Genomic DNA, 18,126 nt, shown 5'->3' on the forward strand with positions numbered 1-18,126 from the left:
CTTACTGTAGTTAAATCTTCTGTGCACACAAATCCTCCTTTTGTTTTTGTTGAACACAAATACCAAACAGTATTTCAGTAGAAGTGTCATTTTTTTTTATGTTTAACATTTTTAAAATTTGTTTTTTTAAAGAGCACAGTAGCCCTTCAGAGCTAGTAAGGCATGGGAAAATGAATTTTGGAGTAGGTAGCCAGTGCCACAGCCAGATGTGGGTCTGGAGAACTCATTTTCTTTAAGGAAATCCACACGATGTTAGAGTCCTCTCTTTACAAATGGGGAGACTGAGGTCTTGTCCAAAGCTGCACAGTTGGACTACAGTGACCTGCCACTTCATTATGCTGCTTAAAATGGAAGTGGTAGGTGGAAAGAGGAGTTGCGAGGAGGCCAGCCGGTCCACCCAGCCACCCCCTGCCCTACTGCCCTGCCTTTGTTTGAATTCCAGTGCCCGGAGCAGGGGAACCGTGTGCTACTATGCCCACGCTTCTCACCTAGTTGGCAACTCAGGATGCTCCCAACTCAAAATAGTTTGCATCCTGAAGCTTTTTTTTTTTTTTTTTTAATGATCTTTGGGTAGGGAGCTATTCCTTGGTTAAGAAATGCTGGTGATCAAGACAGTTCTCCAGCTGTGTGTGTGTGTGTGTGTGTGTGTGTGTGTGGCTTTTTGTCTGCCGTTTCCCTGGGACCACTGTGTTTTAGGTGTTCACATTTTGAAAAATTTTAAAAGCGCATCATCCCTTTTCCCCACCTGGATTAATCCAAAGACTTTTTCCCCCTGACTCTCTGAGACTGGTAGCTTCAGATCTGAGAGCGACAGGTGTGATTAGACAAGAGTACTTTTAAAGTGAGGCACAGATATGAGAGCTTCCAGGATGTCGCTTTTTTGGCATCACTTAAACACTGTCTCAGTTTTCCCTTTTTAGTGAAACAGGGAGTAAAAAGGTGGATATGTTTTGAAGGCAAAAGTGTTTTTGTGTATCCTTGGAATGTGAACTCGATTGTAAGAGTGGCCGAGTATATTCATTCCCCTTGCCTGTCCTTTTGCTTTTCTGCCCTTTTATTGACTGTACAGTGTTACTGGGTCAACATGCAGTTCATTTTACCTTTCAGTTGTGAGATCTAACTGTGCTGTTTGATTGATGGCTATGAAATAATTCGGGAAATCCCTAAGAAAGAACTTTTAAAGGTTATCTTGTTTCTTTTTAGTCACTAAAGTTCATATATATATATTTTCCTCTTGAATGGTTATGGTCCATTTCTCAAGAAGTGGTGAGTAACACATGTTCAAAGCTCAGGATAGAGTTAGGAAGTCTGTTGCTACTTTGTAGGAGAAGGTTCTCTGGAGAAATTAACCCTGTCCTTTGCCATGCAGGGCTTTGTGTTTTGGCCAAGTATTTTAGGAATATTTTAACACGTTTATTGATTGTAAGCTGGCTCCTTAGCTCCCAGCTGGAGAATATTTCTGTTACTGTTTAGAAGGTGTCAGTGTAACCATCTGTGGGTGTACACTTGGGTTGCTTTCTACTTGGCTTATGCAGATAATGCTGCAGTAAGCACAGGGTGCATGCATACCTTTTCTTTCTTTTTTTTTTAATTAATTTATTTATAGGAGAGACACAGAGAGACAGAGACACAAGCAGAGGAGGAAGCAGGCTCCCCCCAGGAAGCCGCATGTGGGATTCGATCCCAGGACTCCAGGATCACACCCTGAGCAGAAGGCAGGTGCTCAACCGCTGAGCCACTCAGGCGTCCCGCATATATACCTTTTCAAATGAGTGTTTTCATTTTCTTTGAGTAAGTGCCCAGGACTGGAATGACTGGATCATATGGTATTTCTATTTTTAATATTCTTTTAAAGATTTATTTTACTGAGAGAGAGAGAGAGCTAGAGGACGACCCTGAGATCATGACCTGAGACATAGGAAGAGTTGAATGCTTAACTGATGGAGCCACCCAGGTGCCTCCTCCATTTTTAATTTTTCTTTTCTTTAAAGATTTTGTTTATTTGTTAGAGAGGCAGACACACAGGCAGAGGGAGAAGCAGGCTCCATGCAGGGAGACCGTTGTGGGACTTGATACCGGGACTCCAGGGTCACGCCCTGGACCCAAGGCTAGCACTAAACCGCTGAGCCACCCAGGGATCCCTATTTTTAATTTTTTAAGGAACTTCTGTACCGTTTTTCACAGTTTGGCTGCATCGCCGGTGCACAAGTGTTCCTTTTTCTCCATGTCATTGCCGGTGCTTGTTATTTCTTCTCTACAGTAGCTGTTCTGACAGGTGTAGGGTCATATGCTCTAGTGGTTTTGATTTGCATTTCCCTGATGAGGAGGGATGTTGAACATGTGTCTGTTGGCCATCTGTAGGTCTTCTTTGGAAAAATATCTGTTCAATCCTCTCCCCATTTCATATTCTTTGTTTTTCTAGTGTTGAGGTTTTTTTTTTTAATAGTTTTTTTTTTTTTTTTTTTTTTTTTTAGATTTTACTTATTTATTCATAGACACACACAGAGAGAGAGAGAGGGGCAGAGACACAGGCAGAGGGAGAAGCAGGCTCCATGCAGGGAGCCCAATGGGGGACTCCATCCCAGGACTCCAGGATCATGCCCTGGGCCAAAAGCAGTGCTAAACTGCTGAGCCACCCGGGCTGCCCTCTAGTGTTGAGTTTTATAAGCTCTTTATATATATATATATTTGAATACTAATTGTTTTTTGCACACATTGTTTGCAAATATCTTCTCCCATTCAGTAGATTGCCTTTGGTTTTGTTGATGATTCTTTTCTCTGTGCAATAATGAGAATATTCTGAATGTAACTTTGTAAACACTTATTTTAAATAGCATTGGTGGAAGTCCTGGTTTCCCTATTAAAAAAATATCATTTTCCCTTTTAATTTGCCTAAGTACTTTCATAGTATCAACCAGATAAGAAAATACATTTGGTCATGGCATTGCAAGTTTTTTTTTTTTCTTTTTAATAGTGGCCTTTTTTTTTTTTAACTAGGAGATGAATTTAATAAGGAGTTGAAATTGGCATTTCATTTACAAACAAAATGAGGCTTAACTTCTCATTTTAGTCAGTAAATATCAGAGCTAGTGCTCCTTTAGAAAGCTATGGTGTAAGAAGTAGAAAGTAAATAATTAACAGCTTGAAAAAGCTCCCAGTTAAATGTAGAGAATCGTTTAGTTTGGAAAAGAGGTTATGCAATTATTTTTAAGTAGTGTTGTGAAGTATTGTGTGTAGATGATGAGAACCACATTTCAGTGTCCTTTTATGTCAGGAGATGGAATGATAGGAAAGTCAGCCCGTAGGTCTTTATCATGCTCTTTGGAGGAAGATTTAGCAGTTATACCAGTAACCTAGGATTTGGGAGGGAAGCAGGAAGTAGTATAACTCTGGCCTTCCACTGGCTTACTAACACCATGTGGGTTGCGGCTGGTGACATCTGGGGACTGGAAATAGAACAAGATGATCCTGGGTCCAGAGTCTTCTATTTCAGGTCCCTAAAGGAGTGAAGATAAATTTTGGGAAGTGGGTTTTTTATTTTTTTATTTTATTTTTATTTTTCCGATTTTATTTATTCATTCATTCATTCATTCATTCATTCGGGAAGTGGGTTGTGGTGGGTCATGGAGGAAATCTTAACTATGACCATGGGCGAAGTCAGACTTACACAATGCAGTGCATTCAAAAAGTAGCAAGTAGTCTTCGTCAGTGAAAATACTTTTCAAATATTTTATTGTTGTTGAGATGGGTTTATTTCTATAGCACGTCTTTTCGTGCTTGTACTCCCACTTCTGTTGTGGGTGGGAGAGATAGAAATGACATAGCTTCTTCTATTTTCTGTCAACCCTGAAACTGCATTGGAGTGCACCTGGGAAAAAGGAAGTTTTCCAGGTCCTGCTTTTTTTTATTTTTATTTTTATTTTTATTTTTTAAGATTTCATTTTTTATTTGAGAGAGAGCACAAGTGGGGGGAGTAGCGGAGGGAGAGGAAGAAGCAGGCTATGTGTGAAGCAAGGAAGCCTGACAGGCTTGATCCCAGGATCCTGGGATCAAGATGTGAACTGAAGGCAGACGCTTAACTGACTGAGCCACCCGGGGCCCCTTTCCAGGTCCTTTCCAGGTCCTTCTGTAGAGAAAGCTGTAGTGCAAGTTCTAAAGTGCTCAGAGTACCCTGGGTGGCTTATAAACTCAGGTGCCTATGGTGGAAAAGAAGGCATGATATGCACGGTTGTAAGAAACAATAGAAAACAAGAAAAGCTGGGGGTAATAGTGAGTTGAGGGCTGCTGCTTCCCCAAGTGAGGCCGGCAGGCCCTTAGCTACAGCCAGTTGTTTCCCCATGTTTTTAATAGTTGGGGCAACGATGAAAAGAAAGAAACATGCCTTGTGAATAGAATAGCATATGCCACTAGCTGCTTTGCAACGTGTGGACTGCAGAAATCTAATAGGAAGGTGTTCAAAAGGGGGCTCTTTACTATGACTAGAAGTCCCTCATAAATAGAAATTCTTGCATTTTAACCAAACTGTGATTCCATTTTGAAGGGTAATTGACTCAGCTACCTATATGGAATATTGTAAAGTAGTTGCTTTTTTTTTTTTTTAAATAAAAGAAACAGTTGTGATAAGAATCAAGAAACACAGAGATCATAATCCTACAAGATTACACATGGACCGCCCACTGAGATGCATGAATCTCACAGTGGTTGTTTACAAAGACAGCCTGCAGCGAGTGCTGCTCATATTTAGGTTATCTGCCCAGCAGCCTCCATACTCTTTTCCCAGCTGTAAAAATGAGACTCTCCCTTTGAGAAATTCAGTTTCCCTGGTTCTTGTCCATTAGGCTCTCACGGTGCCCAGTCTGCCTCTAATACCAGGGTCAGGCCATAATTGGCAACCAGCATGTCCGAGTCTGCTGGGCACAGGTTGAGATGCAACATGAGACCAGATGACCCAGTGAGATCTGAGTTCCCGGTTTCTGAAGACATTCTCTGGAAGACTTGACTGTGAAGATTTAAGGTCTGGAAGTGCTGCTTTCTTTTTGCTACCATGAAAAGAGAATCCACAGCTTCCTATGAGCGGAAACTACTATCATGAAAGGTGGCTGGAAAAATTGTACAAACTCAGCTTGCCTTACATCAGCTGAGGCCCTATATCAGCCCTTAAATTAAGCCATACCTACGACTTGGAACATTTAGGTCTGTCAGCCCGTAAATCTCTTTTCATTGCAATTTTAGTTGTATTTTTTTTTGTTACCTGAAAATTAAACAATTCTGATACATTGGCTTCACCTGGAAGATTAACCTGGAAATTCTAGAAAACACCCTTACACTAAGTTCTGTTTCTCCTCAATGAGGGTAGTAAAGTATGTGCCATTCCCTTTCTATTCTGTCCCTAACCTCATTGCTCTTATTTATACCCTTTGACTCTGGACAAAAATAAGAAGAGAAATAGTATCTTTATTAATAGAGAAAATATCTGTGACATCAGACCATCCCCCCAGAATGACAGGAGACTTCCTTCTGGGTAAACCACACTGTGAGGTTTGTGGGGGGTGGGGTTAGGAGAGAACTGGTGTGGTGTGGTCTTCAACGGTAAAAGCTGTTACTCCCTTTTGCTCACCATTTCTCTGCCAGATAACCAGTGACATGCAAATTATCTTTCCATGACAGGACATCCCCACAAAAGAACCACTTTAACAGCGAGGCTTTCCTTACCCATATGTCACTTCCTAAAATACTCTACTCCTTTCATCGCACTGCTTCTATACAATATGGTTAAGTGTTATTTTACTGTCTCTGAGGTAAATATGTATTATAGAAACCATATTATGAACTAGCTACAGAAACAAAATTATTCCATAACATAATTTAAAAAATTAGTACTGGTAGTCTCAGGGAAGTTTCTGGATTAATTCACTGTTGCCACTACTCTACTTTTTTTTTTTTTTTTTTTTGTAGTTCTGGACTTGATATGCAGTAACGGTTAATCAAATGTTGCTTTTTACAGTATTCTTACCTGGCTTGCACGTTGTTTCCTGAAAAAAATCTTGATTTTCACATTACCCATCTGCTTCACATTGGTTACAAAGACATTATTTGGCGCTTCTCATTTTTTTTTAGTTTCGTTTTCTCTCATGGCTCAGGGTGGGTGGGGGGCATGTAAAATACCAGTATTTACTAATTTGCCCTGGCCAGTGGAAATTGTGAAGAATAAGCACAGCCAGTTTCTTTTGCAGATGTATTTAGCCAAACATATATGGCAACCTTAGTTTTGTCAAGTATGTTTATCATAGCTTGGTGATTTTGTTCTTTTTGAGAGAGGATATTTGACTCAGAGTGGAGAGCGGGGAGTTTCTACAAGGGTAGAAGCTGGACAGTGAATACCTTCCCAGCTCTTCTTCAATTTAAGATGTATTTTCCAAGTTTTTCCTAAAATCTGATGAGTTCCAAGAGCATATGAAATACTTATTTTGGGAAAGTCTGTGGCAAATAAAACTTTTGAACACTTTGCGTAACTGTCTTCCTTCCTTTATGCATAATTGAGCTTATTAAAGAAACTACACGTGTCTTGATGGTGAAGAAATTTACTATTATTTTTTTCCTACCTTGAATTTTAGGAAAGAAAAACTGAACAGTATTGAAAATAATTTCTTTATTAGTACATATGCAGTAAAGGAAAAAAGTACATACACGTGACTTAAAAAATGTTTGAGAAGAACTTTTAGAAGGTGGCCTGGATGTCTTCTGGCCAGTCAATAACTCACAAGCCAGCAACCATATTCCATATCTGCACATTTTAAATTCATCTGCTTTTCCAAAAATGTGATCTGTAAATTTTCATTTTATGTGTAATTTTTCACTCATAATTGTAAATCTCAGATTTTACTTTTTCCAAGTACCGGTTGCTTTCCAAGAAAACTGCTTCCGCTGCTCCTAGATGTGTGTATGTGTGTGTCTTTGTCCCAATCAGCCTTTTTCCCCCCATACCATTGAACAGGGAAGGTTGCTGGCAGCGCATACCAATATCTAGCTTCCTTCAATAGAGTCCACTTAAAAATATTTTAACACCAGAACTCCAGGCTTATTAAGTAGATTAATAAGTCTTCCTATAAAACATACTTAAAATGTATCTTATATTAACCTCAAAATGCTATCAGAAAAAAATATTACTGTTTTTCTGTAAAGAACAGAATTTCTATCAACTTTCCTTTGAAATGCCATGACGATAAGTCATAGGGGATTTCTTAAGTAATTTTCTTGGTGTCTGCTTATCTTCTTCAAATCAGAAAAAACTTGTTTCACTACAAACAGATCTCTAGTTCTTTAATCAGACTGTGCCTGTCTTAAGTTGGTCTTTGGTGACCCTGCTGAAAGAAAATCATATAACTTAATTTTTGTGTTTTAGAGAAGGAAGATGCCCCAGTGAATTGCCTTGCTTGCTTCCTATTTTCTTTATGCTATTTAAATTTCTACATTAACTGACCAGGCTAGTGATTTAAATCATCTTTGTTGATGGAACAAAATGGAGTAATGCATGTATTACTTTTTTCTCTGATATTACAAAAAAGCAAGGAAACTTCTATTTTGTGTTTATTAACTGAATTGGATTGTAATGCCTAGCGATGATACTTATCAGCATGGACATGTTTCTTCTTCTTCTGTAGCTGAAGATTGCAAATACGTGTACATGGATTTTGTTTGAAAGGAGGTGGGAATTCACAGTGTGTCTGTGCTTTCATGCGTCGTATTTTCTCTTTTGGTTTTGGATGTTTCTGAGTCATGTTGAGGTTTGAAAGGGATATGCAGTTTCTTACATAAGGTTTCTCTAAAGGGCTGGCATAGGAAGAAATAAATAATAGGATCTAGGCATACGTTTGCAGCCGACAAGAGCAGAGTGAATTCTTTTACATAGAGCAAAATTTCTTTTGATCGGCAGCTGTAATGAGCTTCTGTTTGGCTCTGCGTGTAGGGGATTCTTGCAGTGTGGTAAGGTACAAAACAGACAAAAAATACAAACATGATGCTGAATATATTGCGGCTAGATTTCCTCTTGACCGAAATGGAATTCCTTCTGGACTTAAGGTGGGACTTGAAGATTTTCCTCGTGATAGCAGTGTAGAAAAAGATCAACAAAAAAAACACAACCCAGAAGATGCCCACAAAGATGTAGTTTGAGGCTTTATGCCACTTTAGTCCCAGTTCGTTTTTAAGTGTCACGCATTTTATGCGTGTAACCTTCACGTTGCTCACGTTCTGGTTGGTCAGGATGATGTTGGGGACAGCCAGCAGGAGCATGAGCACCCACACCATCACTGACAGGAGTTTGCTGTAATTGACGGAATGGATGAAAGAAGTCAAAAGAGGCTTCACGATTTTATAGTATCTGTCAAAGCTGATGAAGCCAAAGAACACGATGCTGACATACATGTTGACGTAGAAGAGCACAGCGGAGACCCTGCACACAAACACGTGGATCTGCCAGGGCCCCAGGCCCGAATCGGCCAGAATCTTGAAGGGAAAAGTCAGGCTCATCAGAAAGTCAGCAACAACAATGTTCTTGAGATAGACGATGAAACTCTTGGAGCTTGGCACGTAAAAGAATATCCATCCAGATACACCATTGAGCAGGATCCCCGCGACGAAGACCACGAGGTACAGCACAGGAACGATCTGCTGAGTTATGACGGTGTTCCGCGAGCAGGACTCCTCTGGAGGCTGTGTGGTGCTGGAATTGGTCATCTTGTACCTTCCGGAGGGGAGGCCTGGGAAGCAATGTTAGGTAGTCACTCAAAGGGCACAAGGGCATCTAGTGAATAATTTGTCGAATAATAACACAAAGGCCAGTGGATATAGTCAAACCTGCCTTGTTCTTGAAATTAGGTGTTAGCTCTATATTAGTTGGATACCCCTTCCTCCCTCCCTCTCTCCCTTCCTCTTGAAAAGGGAAGAGTAGGACAGATGACAGGAAAGAAAAATGGGAGCAGGGCAGTTGGGAGTGGGATCAATGTTTTCCTAAAATAATAACAGTTCCTTTTTAAAAAACTCCCAATTTTAAATATGAATAAACTCCACATATTCATTTAAATATGGTCTCAAAAAGTAATGAAACTGTAAAAACAGAGAATGTTTCATTTTATTTAGAACTCGGTTTCATATAGTAAGTTTAAGAGCTCTTGACAGACCTTACTTTTTAAAAGCCTAACTTATGTATATTTTGGACATAGGACAGTGTCTTACAAGCAGATCCACCCAAATGTAGCTGGTATTGTCAGTATGGGATTATGAGTATCATCCATAATGGAGTTTTTCTGTGTTATTTTTGCCATTGAGAAATTTGGATTTGTGTTATTTTTATGAAGTAGAAGATGAATACAAATGATAAATGTACCTTAAAAATTTCAAACAAAAAAATTGCAAAGTACATTCTAGATCTGCTCTTATATGGTTGCCACTAGCTGTATGTGGCTATAGAGCACATAATGTGGCCAGTCCAGATTGAGATGTGATGGAAGTGTAAAACGCACACTGAATTTCATAGACTTAAGACAAAAAAATTAAAATCTCAGTATTTTTAATATTGATTACATATTGAAGTAATATCAGAAATATGTGATTAGGGACGCCAGGTGGCTCAGTGGTTGAGCATCTGCCTTCAGCTCAGGGCGTGATCCAGGGATCCTGAGATCGAGTCCCACATCAGGCTCCCCACAGGGAGCCTGCCTCTCCCTCTGCCCGTGTCTCTGCGCCTCTCTCTCTCTCTCTCTCTGTCTCATGAATAAATAAATCTTTAAAAAAAAAAAGGTTAACACCTCATTAAAAAAAAGTATTCCATTAAATAAAATACATTCTTATTTTCATGTAATTTTACTTTTTTAAGAATATAACTACTAGAAAATTTAAAATTACATATGTAGCTTGCTTCATATTTTTATTGGCCAACACTGTCTTAGGTATTAACCCAAACCTTCTTTTATTAGAGAATCCTGTATATTTTTCTCTGATGTCAGACATACTGATTTAGAGCACAGGGAAGATTAGAGCTTCTTTGAAAGATTATTGGATATGTCAAAACTAATGTTCACTGTCCTTCTTTTATGTAATACCAGCATCCTACTCGATACTGTTCACTGGTCATTCCTTGGCCTCAGGATAAAGTTCTGACTCTTCAGTGCCAAAGTCCCTTCTTGATCTGATCCCTGCTCCCTCCATCCTCAGTCATGAGTTCCTCAACCCATCTTCCCCTTGGTAGGTTCCATGATTTCTCTCACCTTGGACCTTTGCACAAACTTTCATTTGTGTGGAAAGTCTTTTTACTAACCTCTTGGCTCATTAACTTCTCTTCATCCTTGAAGCTCAGGATGGATATCATTTCCTTTAGAAAACTTGACCATCCTACCCTTTTGTTGGAGTTGGTTGGGTATGAGGTCCTTCTGTATGTGTCCTCCTAATTTTGTGCCTTTCTCCTGTTAGAACACTCAACCTCCTTGTCCATTTTTTTGTTTTCTTCTGTAGTAAGCCCCTTCATAGATAGATCATGTCTTTTTTTTTTAACTGTTATATTAGTAGGATTAAATTAAGAACATTAGATAGTTAAACTATTTGAGAAATAAAAGGACATACAATCTGGGACTTCAAGACACGAATCCTTGTTCTTGAGAAATTTACAGGTAGTCAGGCATCATAGGAAAGAGTGATTGTGAAGTATAATGGTTCCCTTGAGATCAGAGAACGTATCTTGTTCATTTTTGTACTCCTGCTGCCAAGTGCAGTGTTTCATACACAGTGAGTGAATGGCTATGTTAGTACAATGAAGGAAGTGTGAGAAAGTCAAATTTGGAAATGTGGGATATAAAATTCAGTCATATTCCAAATAATCATATGTGCAAACTTCGTGTGCTACTTCCAACTCAAGAACACCTTGCTTCTGTGTACTTTTCTTCGTGCCATATGGCAAAGCTTGGAAATATTTCTAGCCATCTGATTTTGCCATTCCCTGCACTTCCTTTGGAAGGAAATCTTACTACTTGTACACTTGGCTCTGATCATAATAGATCGTAGTCATTTGCTTTTTTGTAAGCTGATTCAAATTTTAGATAGGAAGCAAATGGGCCATGTTTTCTGTTTTCAAACGTCCACTGTGGCAAAGAGTGTGTCTCCTAAATAATTTGTCTTCTCTCCTGAGAGCCTGATGTCATGGGTCCAGAACTGTGTTATCAGAATCCTGAAAATGTTGAGAATGTAAGCATACATGGCCCTGGTGATGTGCATTATCGCCTCCTTGCTCCTTTCCCTGTCTTTGAGGTTGATGGAGGGTGTGGTGATGGGTCCAGGTAAACTTCTAGAGCAAAAGAGCCTTCTGAAATGGAATGAATACCAAAGGCTTCCTTGGGGTTTTCTCCTCAAACACCTTGTTGCTTTTTTGGCCTATTTTGAAGCAGTCGCAGGTAAGAGTCTCTGTTTTAGGTTAAGAAGGTTTGACTTACGCTGCTTGGGGAAAGAGCCAGGGTATCACTGTCATTTGCATTGTTATTTGGTTAGACACAGTAGAGACAAATTAAAAGGACAACTTACATGAGGAATGAGCTAAAAGTAGGCCCAAGACAATTCTGGTATTAGTTTTTAAGCTCTTAAATATTTCTTTTCCTTAGCAGTGGTATTTGTGATAGGGCATTGTGTCCTCTAGTACATGTTTTACTGTACTTGGTGTCTCAGAGTGTGGCAGGCTTTTATGCAGTGATAAATTGAGAGATGTATGAATATGGAGCTATCTTGAGGCATTTACAGAAAGTGAGGACAATTATATATTGAGACCAAAAGGTAGGAATGAGAAACAGAACAAGATCCTAACAAATCTTGTAACATATGCCCGGTCTCCTTATCTTTCGTGTACAGATGATATGACGTCCTGATGAAGCTTCCTGAGACTTCAGATCATAGTCAAATAGTCACCTATTGATGCTCGTTTTATACAATGATAGAAAAAATGAGAACCAAGTGAATCAGAAAACGAAGAATGTCTTGGTGTGGTCCAACTACTCTCTCTTTTCTGTCCCAGGGTCTTGTTTGGTTCACTATTTCTCTCTCTCTCTCTTTTTAAAATTTTATTTATTGATTCATGAGAGACACAGAGAGAGGAGAGGCAGAGACACAGGCAGAGGGAGAAGCAGGCTCCACGTAGGGAGCCTGACGTGGGACTTGATCGCCGAACGGGGTCACACCCTGAGCCAAAGGCAGACGCTCAACCGCTGAGCCACCCAGGCGTCCCTGGTTCACTATTTCTAAGCAGCTTGTCCAGCCTATTAAAGATGAGAGATAGCACAGTGGAAGAAAATGGTCCATATGTAAGAGAAATAGAGGTCAGTGTGTATTGGTACGCAAAGATGAGTAATGAGCCTCAAGCTGACTAAGCGTGTTTTTATTAAGGTGAATGTTTCTGGAGTGACCATTGCTTTGTATGGCCTATATCAACTAAATTCTTCCTAAAGAGAACACCTGGAGGTTATATTATTTAATCCTCTCTACTTTAGAAACAGTTAAAGTACCACAGCCCTCAGACCTTATATGGCACTACTTTCTCTGGAGAAGAGGTATTATTCATTCTTAATGTTGGTGAAATTAACAAAGCTCTTGATAATATTAGAGAGTTTTTAAAATTACCTTTTTTTTTTTTTTGTATAATAGGAAGCTTCCGTTCAGTGAAGCAATTTAGTCCAATGTGTGCTTGTCATCTTGAAGTGGCCATAGAGGTTCTTCACTAATAATCCTGTATGGAAAGAGAAAGTGAAGAATTAAGTGAATGCCAGAATGTTTTTATTAGACAACTATGTATGGCAGCAACGTATTATAAAATTGAGCATGTATAATTATGTAATATTACAACATGGACCTTTGTTGTTTTACCGTATTGGTCTTGGTTATCAATGTTAATAATTATTGATTTGGTGTGAACTTTTTTTTTTTTTTAAGATTTTATTGAGAGAGTGAGAGTATGAGTGGCGGGGTGGGGGCAGGGTGGACGGAGGGAGAGGGAAAAGCAGGCTCCGGCTGAGCATGGAGCCCTACACAGGGCTCTGTCCCAGGCCCCTGGGATCAAGACTTGAACCGAAGGCAGATCCTTAACTGATTGAACCACCCAGGTGCCTCTCGTGTGAACTCTTAAGGGAACCTTACACCCTTCAGAATGTTGGATATAAAGTGTTCATAGTTACTGGTTTATTTTTTCCCTCCATGAATACAGATGCTCAAGTCAGTTCATTAAATTACTGAAGTTAACAATTATTTTAGTCAGAAAATCAAGGCAGTGTTTTTGTTTTAGGTGTTTTTTTTTCTAGGATTTTTTTTATTCATGAGAGACACAGAGAGAAAGAGGCAGAGACCCAGGCAGAGGGAGAAGCAGGCTCCCTGCAGGGAGCCTGATGTGGGACTCAATCCCAGGTCTCCAGGATCACACCCTGGGCTGAAGGCGGCGCTAAACCACTGAGCCACTGGGGCTGACCACCCCCCCCCCCCCTTTTTTTTTTTAAAACCTTTGCACTGTTGATACTTTCGGCCAGGTAATTATTTGTTGTGGAGGACTGCCTTCTGCATTGTTGGATGTTTAACAGCCTGGTTTCAATTTACTAGATGCCACTAGCACCTGTCACCCTGGGTTGCAACAAAAATGTTTCCAGACATTGCCAAGTGTCCCCTGGGAGGCACAGTCTGCCTTGGTTGATAGCCACCAGTCTAATGGGACTGATGATGCATGGACTTTGCAGAGAGAAGTCCCCAGAGCCATATTGTCTGATAGGAAGAGGGTGAGTTTGGCAGAATGGTGGTTAGATTTCGCTCTGCCTTGGTCTATGTTGTCACCTTTCTGAATTCTTCAAACCAGTACTTCTGAAACTTCAGTGTGCAGGTGTGTCATCTGGAGATCATGCTAACGGGAAGACCAATTCCACAGGTCTGAAGTTGGGTGTGATGCTCATGCTGCTAGCCCAATGACCTCTCTTTAGCATTTTTTTTCCCCCAAACCCTGTACAGAGAAGACATTTAATAAATATTTGATGAGGAGGGTTAACCATTTGATTTTCTTTTCTGTAGTTGGAACTCTAGGTAGGAACAAAATTGCTTTTGGGTAACCTTGAAATCAAAGATCTTTCTTAGAATTTATCCATTACAGATTTCATCACAATATAGACATCTACTTGAGAACAAGTGATAAAGAACATCTTATATTTACTTAGAATATTCATATAAAAGGTCATGAAGTTCTCTTTAGAAACAAAACAAAGAGATTAAGCTCTGTGGAGGAATATTGTATGTGATTCACAGCTGTAGTGATTATGTTCTGGTCCTGACTTCAGGACAAGGCTCACGCCTGGGGAGGGGAAGAGGAGCAAGGGATGGCTTAGGATAGTTGGGCTTTAGCTATATATATGGCATTTCATGTCTTAAACTCTAAAACAACCATACATAAATGTTATTATCAATTAACACTGGGTACTTGGGTGCATTGGTGTTAACAGCATTGGTTTGTGTACCGTTAGTTTTGTATATTTAAAATTCTTGTAATTAGAAAAAATGCATATGGAGAATGGATTGCTTCCCAGTTACTCTATCAGCACCCACTTACCTATGATGAGCATCATCTTTCTGTTCTTTGTTCATTTCTTACAAAGTAATCCTCTGTTATTTCCTCCCCCCTCCTTACCATCTAAACATCAAAAGCTTGAAAGCCAGCGTGCCTCAGATGTTTTCACATGACATAAATATTTGTTTTCTAGATGATTTTTATGTCAATAGAAATAGTCAGTGGTGCCTGGGTGGCTCCGTCAGTTAAGCTCAGGTCATGATCTCATTGTCCTGGGATTGAGCCCCGAACTGGGTGTGGAGCCTCCTGAAGGTTCTCTTTCCCTCTTCCTCTGTCCCTACGTCCTGCTCGCATGCATGCTGTTTCTCTCTCTCTCTCTCTCTCAAAAAAAAAAAAAAAAAGATGTGTTATCATTGTGAACATTTCTAAATTTATTAAAGCCATTTTCTTAGTATTGTGGTTTTTTTCTCTTGCCCTAATGTATGACTTTTTTTTTAACCTTTGGTGCCCAATATGTTCTATCTTAGATGGTCTCCGAAGATGTTAGAATGAGTAGAAGAGAAGGGATTAATGAATAGCTGCTTATTCAGTCTTGTAGTCATGTTTCATAGTTTTTATGTTACTAAATACTTTATAAGATGTTTTGTATTTAAAAAAATATTTTCTACTCTTCAGAAGTATCCTTTCCCAGGCTTCTTGTCTTTCTTATTCCCTGGTCAGTTGAATATTTTAGAATGTCTTCCACCTTGAGTCTTTGTCCTGGTTTTCCCCCCATTATTGTGATTCGTTGGTGTAGGTAACAGTGTCCTCTGCTCCTAGGTCTTAGATGCTTTTGGGGAGAAATCATTAGAAGCATGCTAGTTTATTTCATAAAAGTTACTGTGTTTTCTCTGTGACCGACTGTTCCTCCCTTTGCTTCTCAGAAACCCATTTTCTGCTGGGCTGTCAGTCTTTTCAGTGGCCATTCTGAGAGCCATCTAATTGTGCTTTTGATGTGCATTTCCCCGATGATCAGTGATGTTGAGCATCTTTTCATGCCTGTTAGCCACCTATATTTCTTCTTTGGAAAAAATGTCTATTCAATCCTCTGCCCAGTTTTAAATCAAAGTATTTTGTTTTGGTGTTGCCTAAGTTTTACATGATATTGGATACTAATCCCTTTTTGGATATATCACTTGCAGAATACCTTTTCCCATTCAGTAGGTTGCCTTTTCAATTTTCTGATGGTTTCTTTTGCCACACAAAAGCTTTTTATTTTGGTATAGTCCCAATAATTTATTGTTGCTTTTGTTTCCCTTGACTGAGGAGACATATTTAGAAAAATGTTGCTACGGGTGCCTGGGTGGCTCAGTGGTTGAGTGTCTGCCTTTGGCTCAGGTCGTGATCCCGTAACGGGATCGAGCACCACATAGGGCTTTACTGAATTCATTTATTTTAATCTTTTTTTTTTTTTTTTGGTGGAGTCTTTAGGGTTTTTTTTTTTTTTTTATAGCGTCACATCATCTGTCAATGGTAAAAGTTCTACTTCTTATCAATTTGGATGGATCAGTTGGATCAATTTGGATGTCTTTTATGTCTTGTCTGAATGCTCTAACACATCCAGTACTATATTGAATAAAAGTGGTGAGAGTAGACATCCTTGTCTTGTTCCTGATCTTAGAGGAAGAGTTTTCAGTTTCTCTTCATTAAGTATGGTGTTAGTTACGGGTTTCTGGAGTCTTGTGTTTAGGAGTCACTTTGCCAGTGGGGTGTGTGTGTGTATGTTTGAGGGCAGGCACACGTGGGTGTATTGAGTTTGTGAGTGTGAGTCCTGCTTTTTATCTAGGTATGGAAGATCTGCAGGGAAGGAGGAAGGTCTACCTCCAGTTGTTCCATTAGCCTCCAGGTACCACAGCATGGAGAAACCTGCAGTTTCTTTCCCAATTTCTGAAAGTGTTTAAAAATGACTGTGTTGAGTTTTGAGTTTTAACTCTGCTTTCTGTCTTCTGCACCGATGTGCTGAATAGAATTGGACCATTCATTATGGTGATTAAAACAATGACTGTGGGACACCTGGGTGGCTCAGTGGTTGAGCATCTGTCTTCAGCTCAGGGTGTGATCCTGGAGACCAGGGATCGAGTCCCGCATTGGGCTCCCTGCATGGAGCCTGCTTCTCCCTCTGCCTCTCTCTTTCTCTCTGCCTCTCTCATGAATAAATAAATTAAATCTTAAAAAAAAAAAAAAAGAAAAAATGACATTAATCAGTAAGCGGTGGTAACTGTGCTGCTGGGGGCAACCTAGGTCTGCTGCATATGGTTTGGATGCCACCAAGGACTCCCCCAGGGTCCTTGGCCTGAGGAGGGCTTTGCTTGTTCCTGTTTGTTGCCTTTTGCCAGTTTTCTCTTGTAGTAGACATGAGGTCTTGATTATACCTGACTCGATCCTCCTAATTCCTGGCCACTGTGGCCCACTGACCTCACTTCAGTTAGAGTCTGAGAAACAAGCTTCAGTTTGACATACTTGGATGAATACTGTGGTTACATGCTTCAGATGAGGAGCTGTGCTAATTATTTGTCACATTAGAAATGTCTGCATGCTCTTCTTAGGCTGAATTGCAGTTATCTGGAATCTTCTTCTATACATAAGCTCAGCTCTATCTTGACTGCCAAGCTTTCTTCCAGGGCCTCTCTTGTCACAGACTAAAACTCATGACAATTGTAAATCTGTGTCTTTCTGCTACAGATAGAGCCAGTCTTCAGTCATATGTGATAACGGGCAGTGGGTTAGCATAATTAATAAACTGATAATACCTAAATCTAGTTTTTACTGTTAATTCTAACCACTTCCCTTAAAATCCTTAGAACTGGCAGCCAAGTTCAAGACTGGCACATCCATGAACTCAGAGATCTGTCTTCACGTCTTAGCAGATTATGGGAGCTGCTAGAGGAAGGTGAAGTGGAGCACAGGCGCCAAACTTTTAGGAGCCATGAAAATAGCCACCCATTACTGCCTCTATAGTGGAAACTGCGTCTGGATTGTCAGGATGGATCAGTGAGGATTTTGCACGTACACTCTTTGTCATGGCCTAGGATTTATCAACCTTGGCACTGTTGACTTTTTTTTTTTTTTTTTTTTTTGAATTTCAGCTCTTTGTGGGTGGGCTGTCTTGTGCTTTGGAAGATTTTTAGCTGCATCCCTGGCCTCTATCCACTAGGTGCCAGTAGCACCCCATGATTTATGACTACAAAGAAATGTGTACAGACATTTCTAAGTGTACCTGAGTTGAGAACCACTGGGATAGCCCCCTTCATGGTAGGTATAGTTGATTATTTTGATATATGAAGAGAATTTAGTCAGCTCTCTTACTTACGGTTGCTAAATCTTAACTGCATATTGAGTGACTCATCAGTAGTAAGTAATTCAAATCCTTAGGTCTCAGAATGTGAAGTGGGCTTTCTCTGCTCCTCTGTTGGAATAATAGGCAGGCAGTGCAGGATAGTGATTAAAAGCATGTTGGATGCAGCGGACCTTGGTTAGAAACATGGCATAATTACTTAATGGCTGTGGGTTCCTAAGTG

At 39.9% G+C, this 18,126-nt stretch overlaps 2 protein-coding genes across 3 annotated transcripts in view; one reads left to right on the forward strand and one right to left on the reverse strand.

The window, feature by feature from the left end:
- Positions 1–18,126, forward strand: part of MED12L (mediator complex subunit 12L) — a 317,933-nt gene that overhangs the window by 111,131 nt on the left and 188,676 nt on the right.
- P2RY14 (purinergic receptor P2Y14) overlaps positions 6,656–18,126 on the reverse strand; it is a 50,241-nt gene continuing 38,770 nt past the window's right edge. For both annotated transcript variants that reach the window (XM_055321581.1, XM_055321582.1), the window contains exons 2-3: positions 12,655–12,760; positions 6,656–8,759 (exon numbers count right to left, since the gene is read on the reverse strand). In XM_055321581.1, coding sequence (XP_055177556.1) covers positions 7,714–8,736 — 1,023 coding nt within the window. In that variant the 5' untranslated portion in view covers positions 8,737–8,759; positions 12,655–12,760 and the 3' untranslated portion in view covers positions 6,656–7,713. The remainder of the gene's footprint in view (positions 8,760–12,654; positions 12,761–18,126) is intronic.

This window comes from Nyctereutes procyonoides, unplaced genomic scaffold (genome assembly GCF_905146905.1).
Source record: "Nyctereutes procyonoides isolate TBG_1078 unplaced genomic scaffold, NYPRO_anot_genome, whole genome shotgun sequence".
Lineage (NCBI taxonomy): Eukaryota > Metazoa > Chordata > Mammalia > Carnivora > Canidae > Nyctereutes > Nyctereutes procyonoides.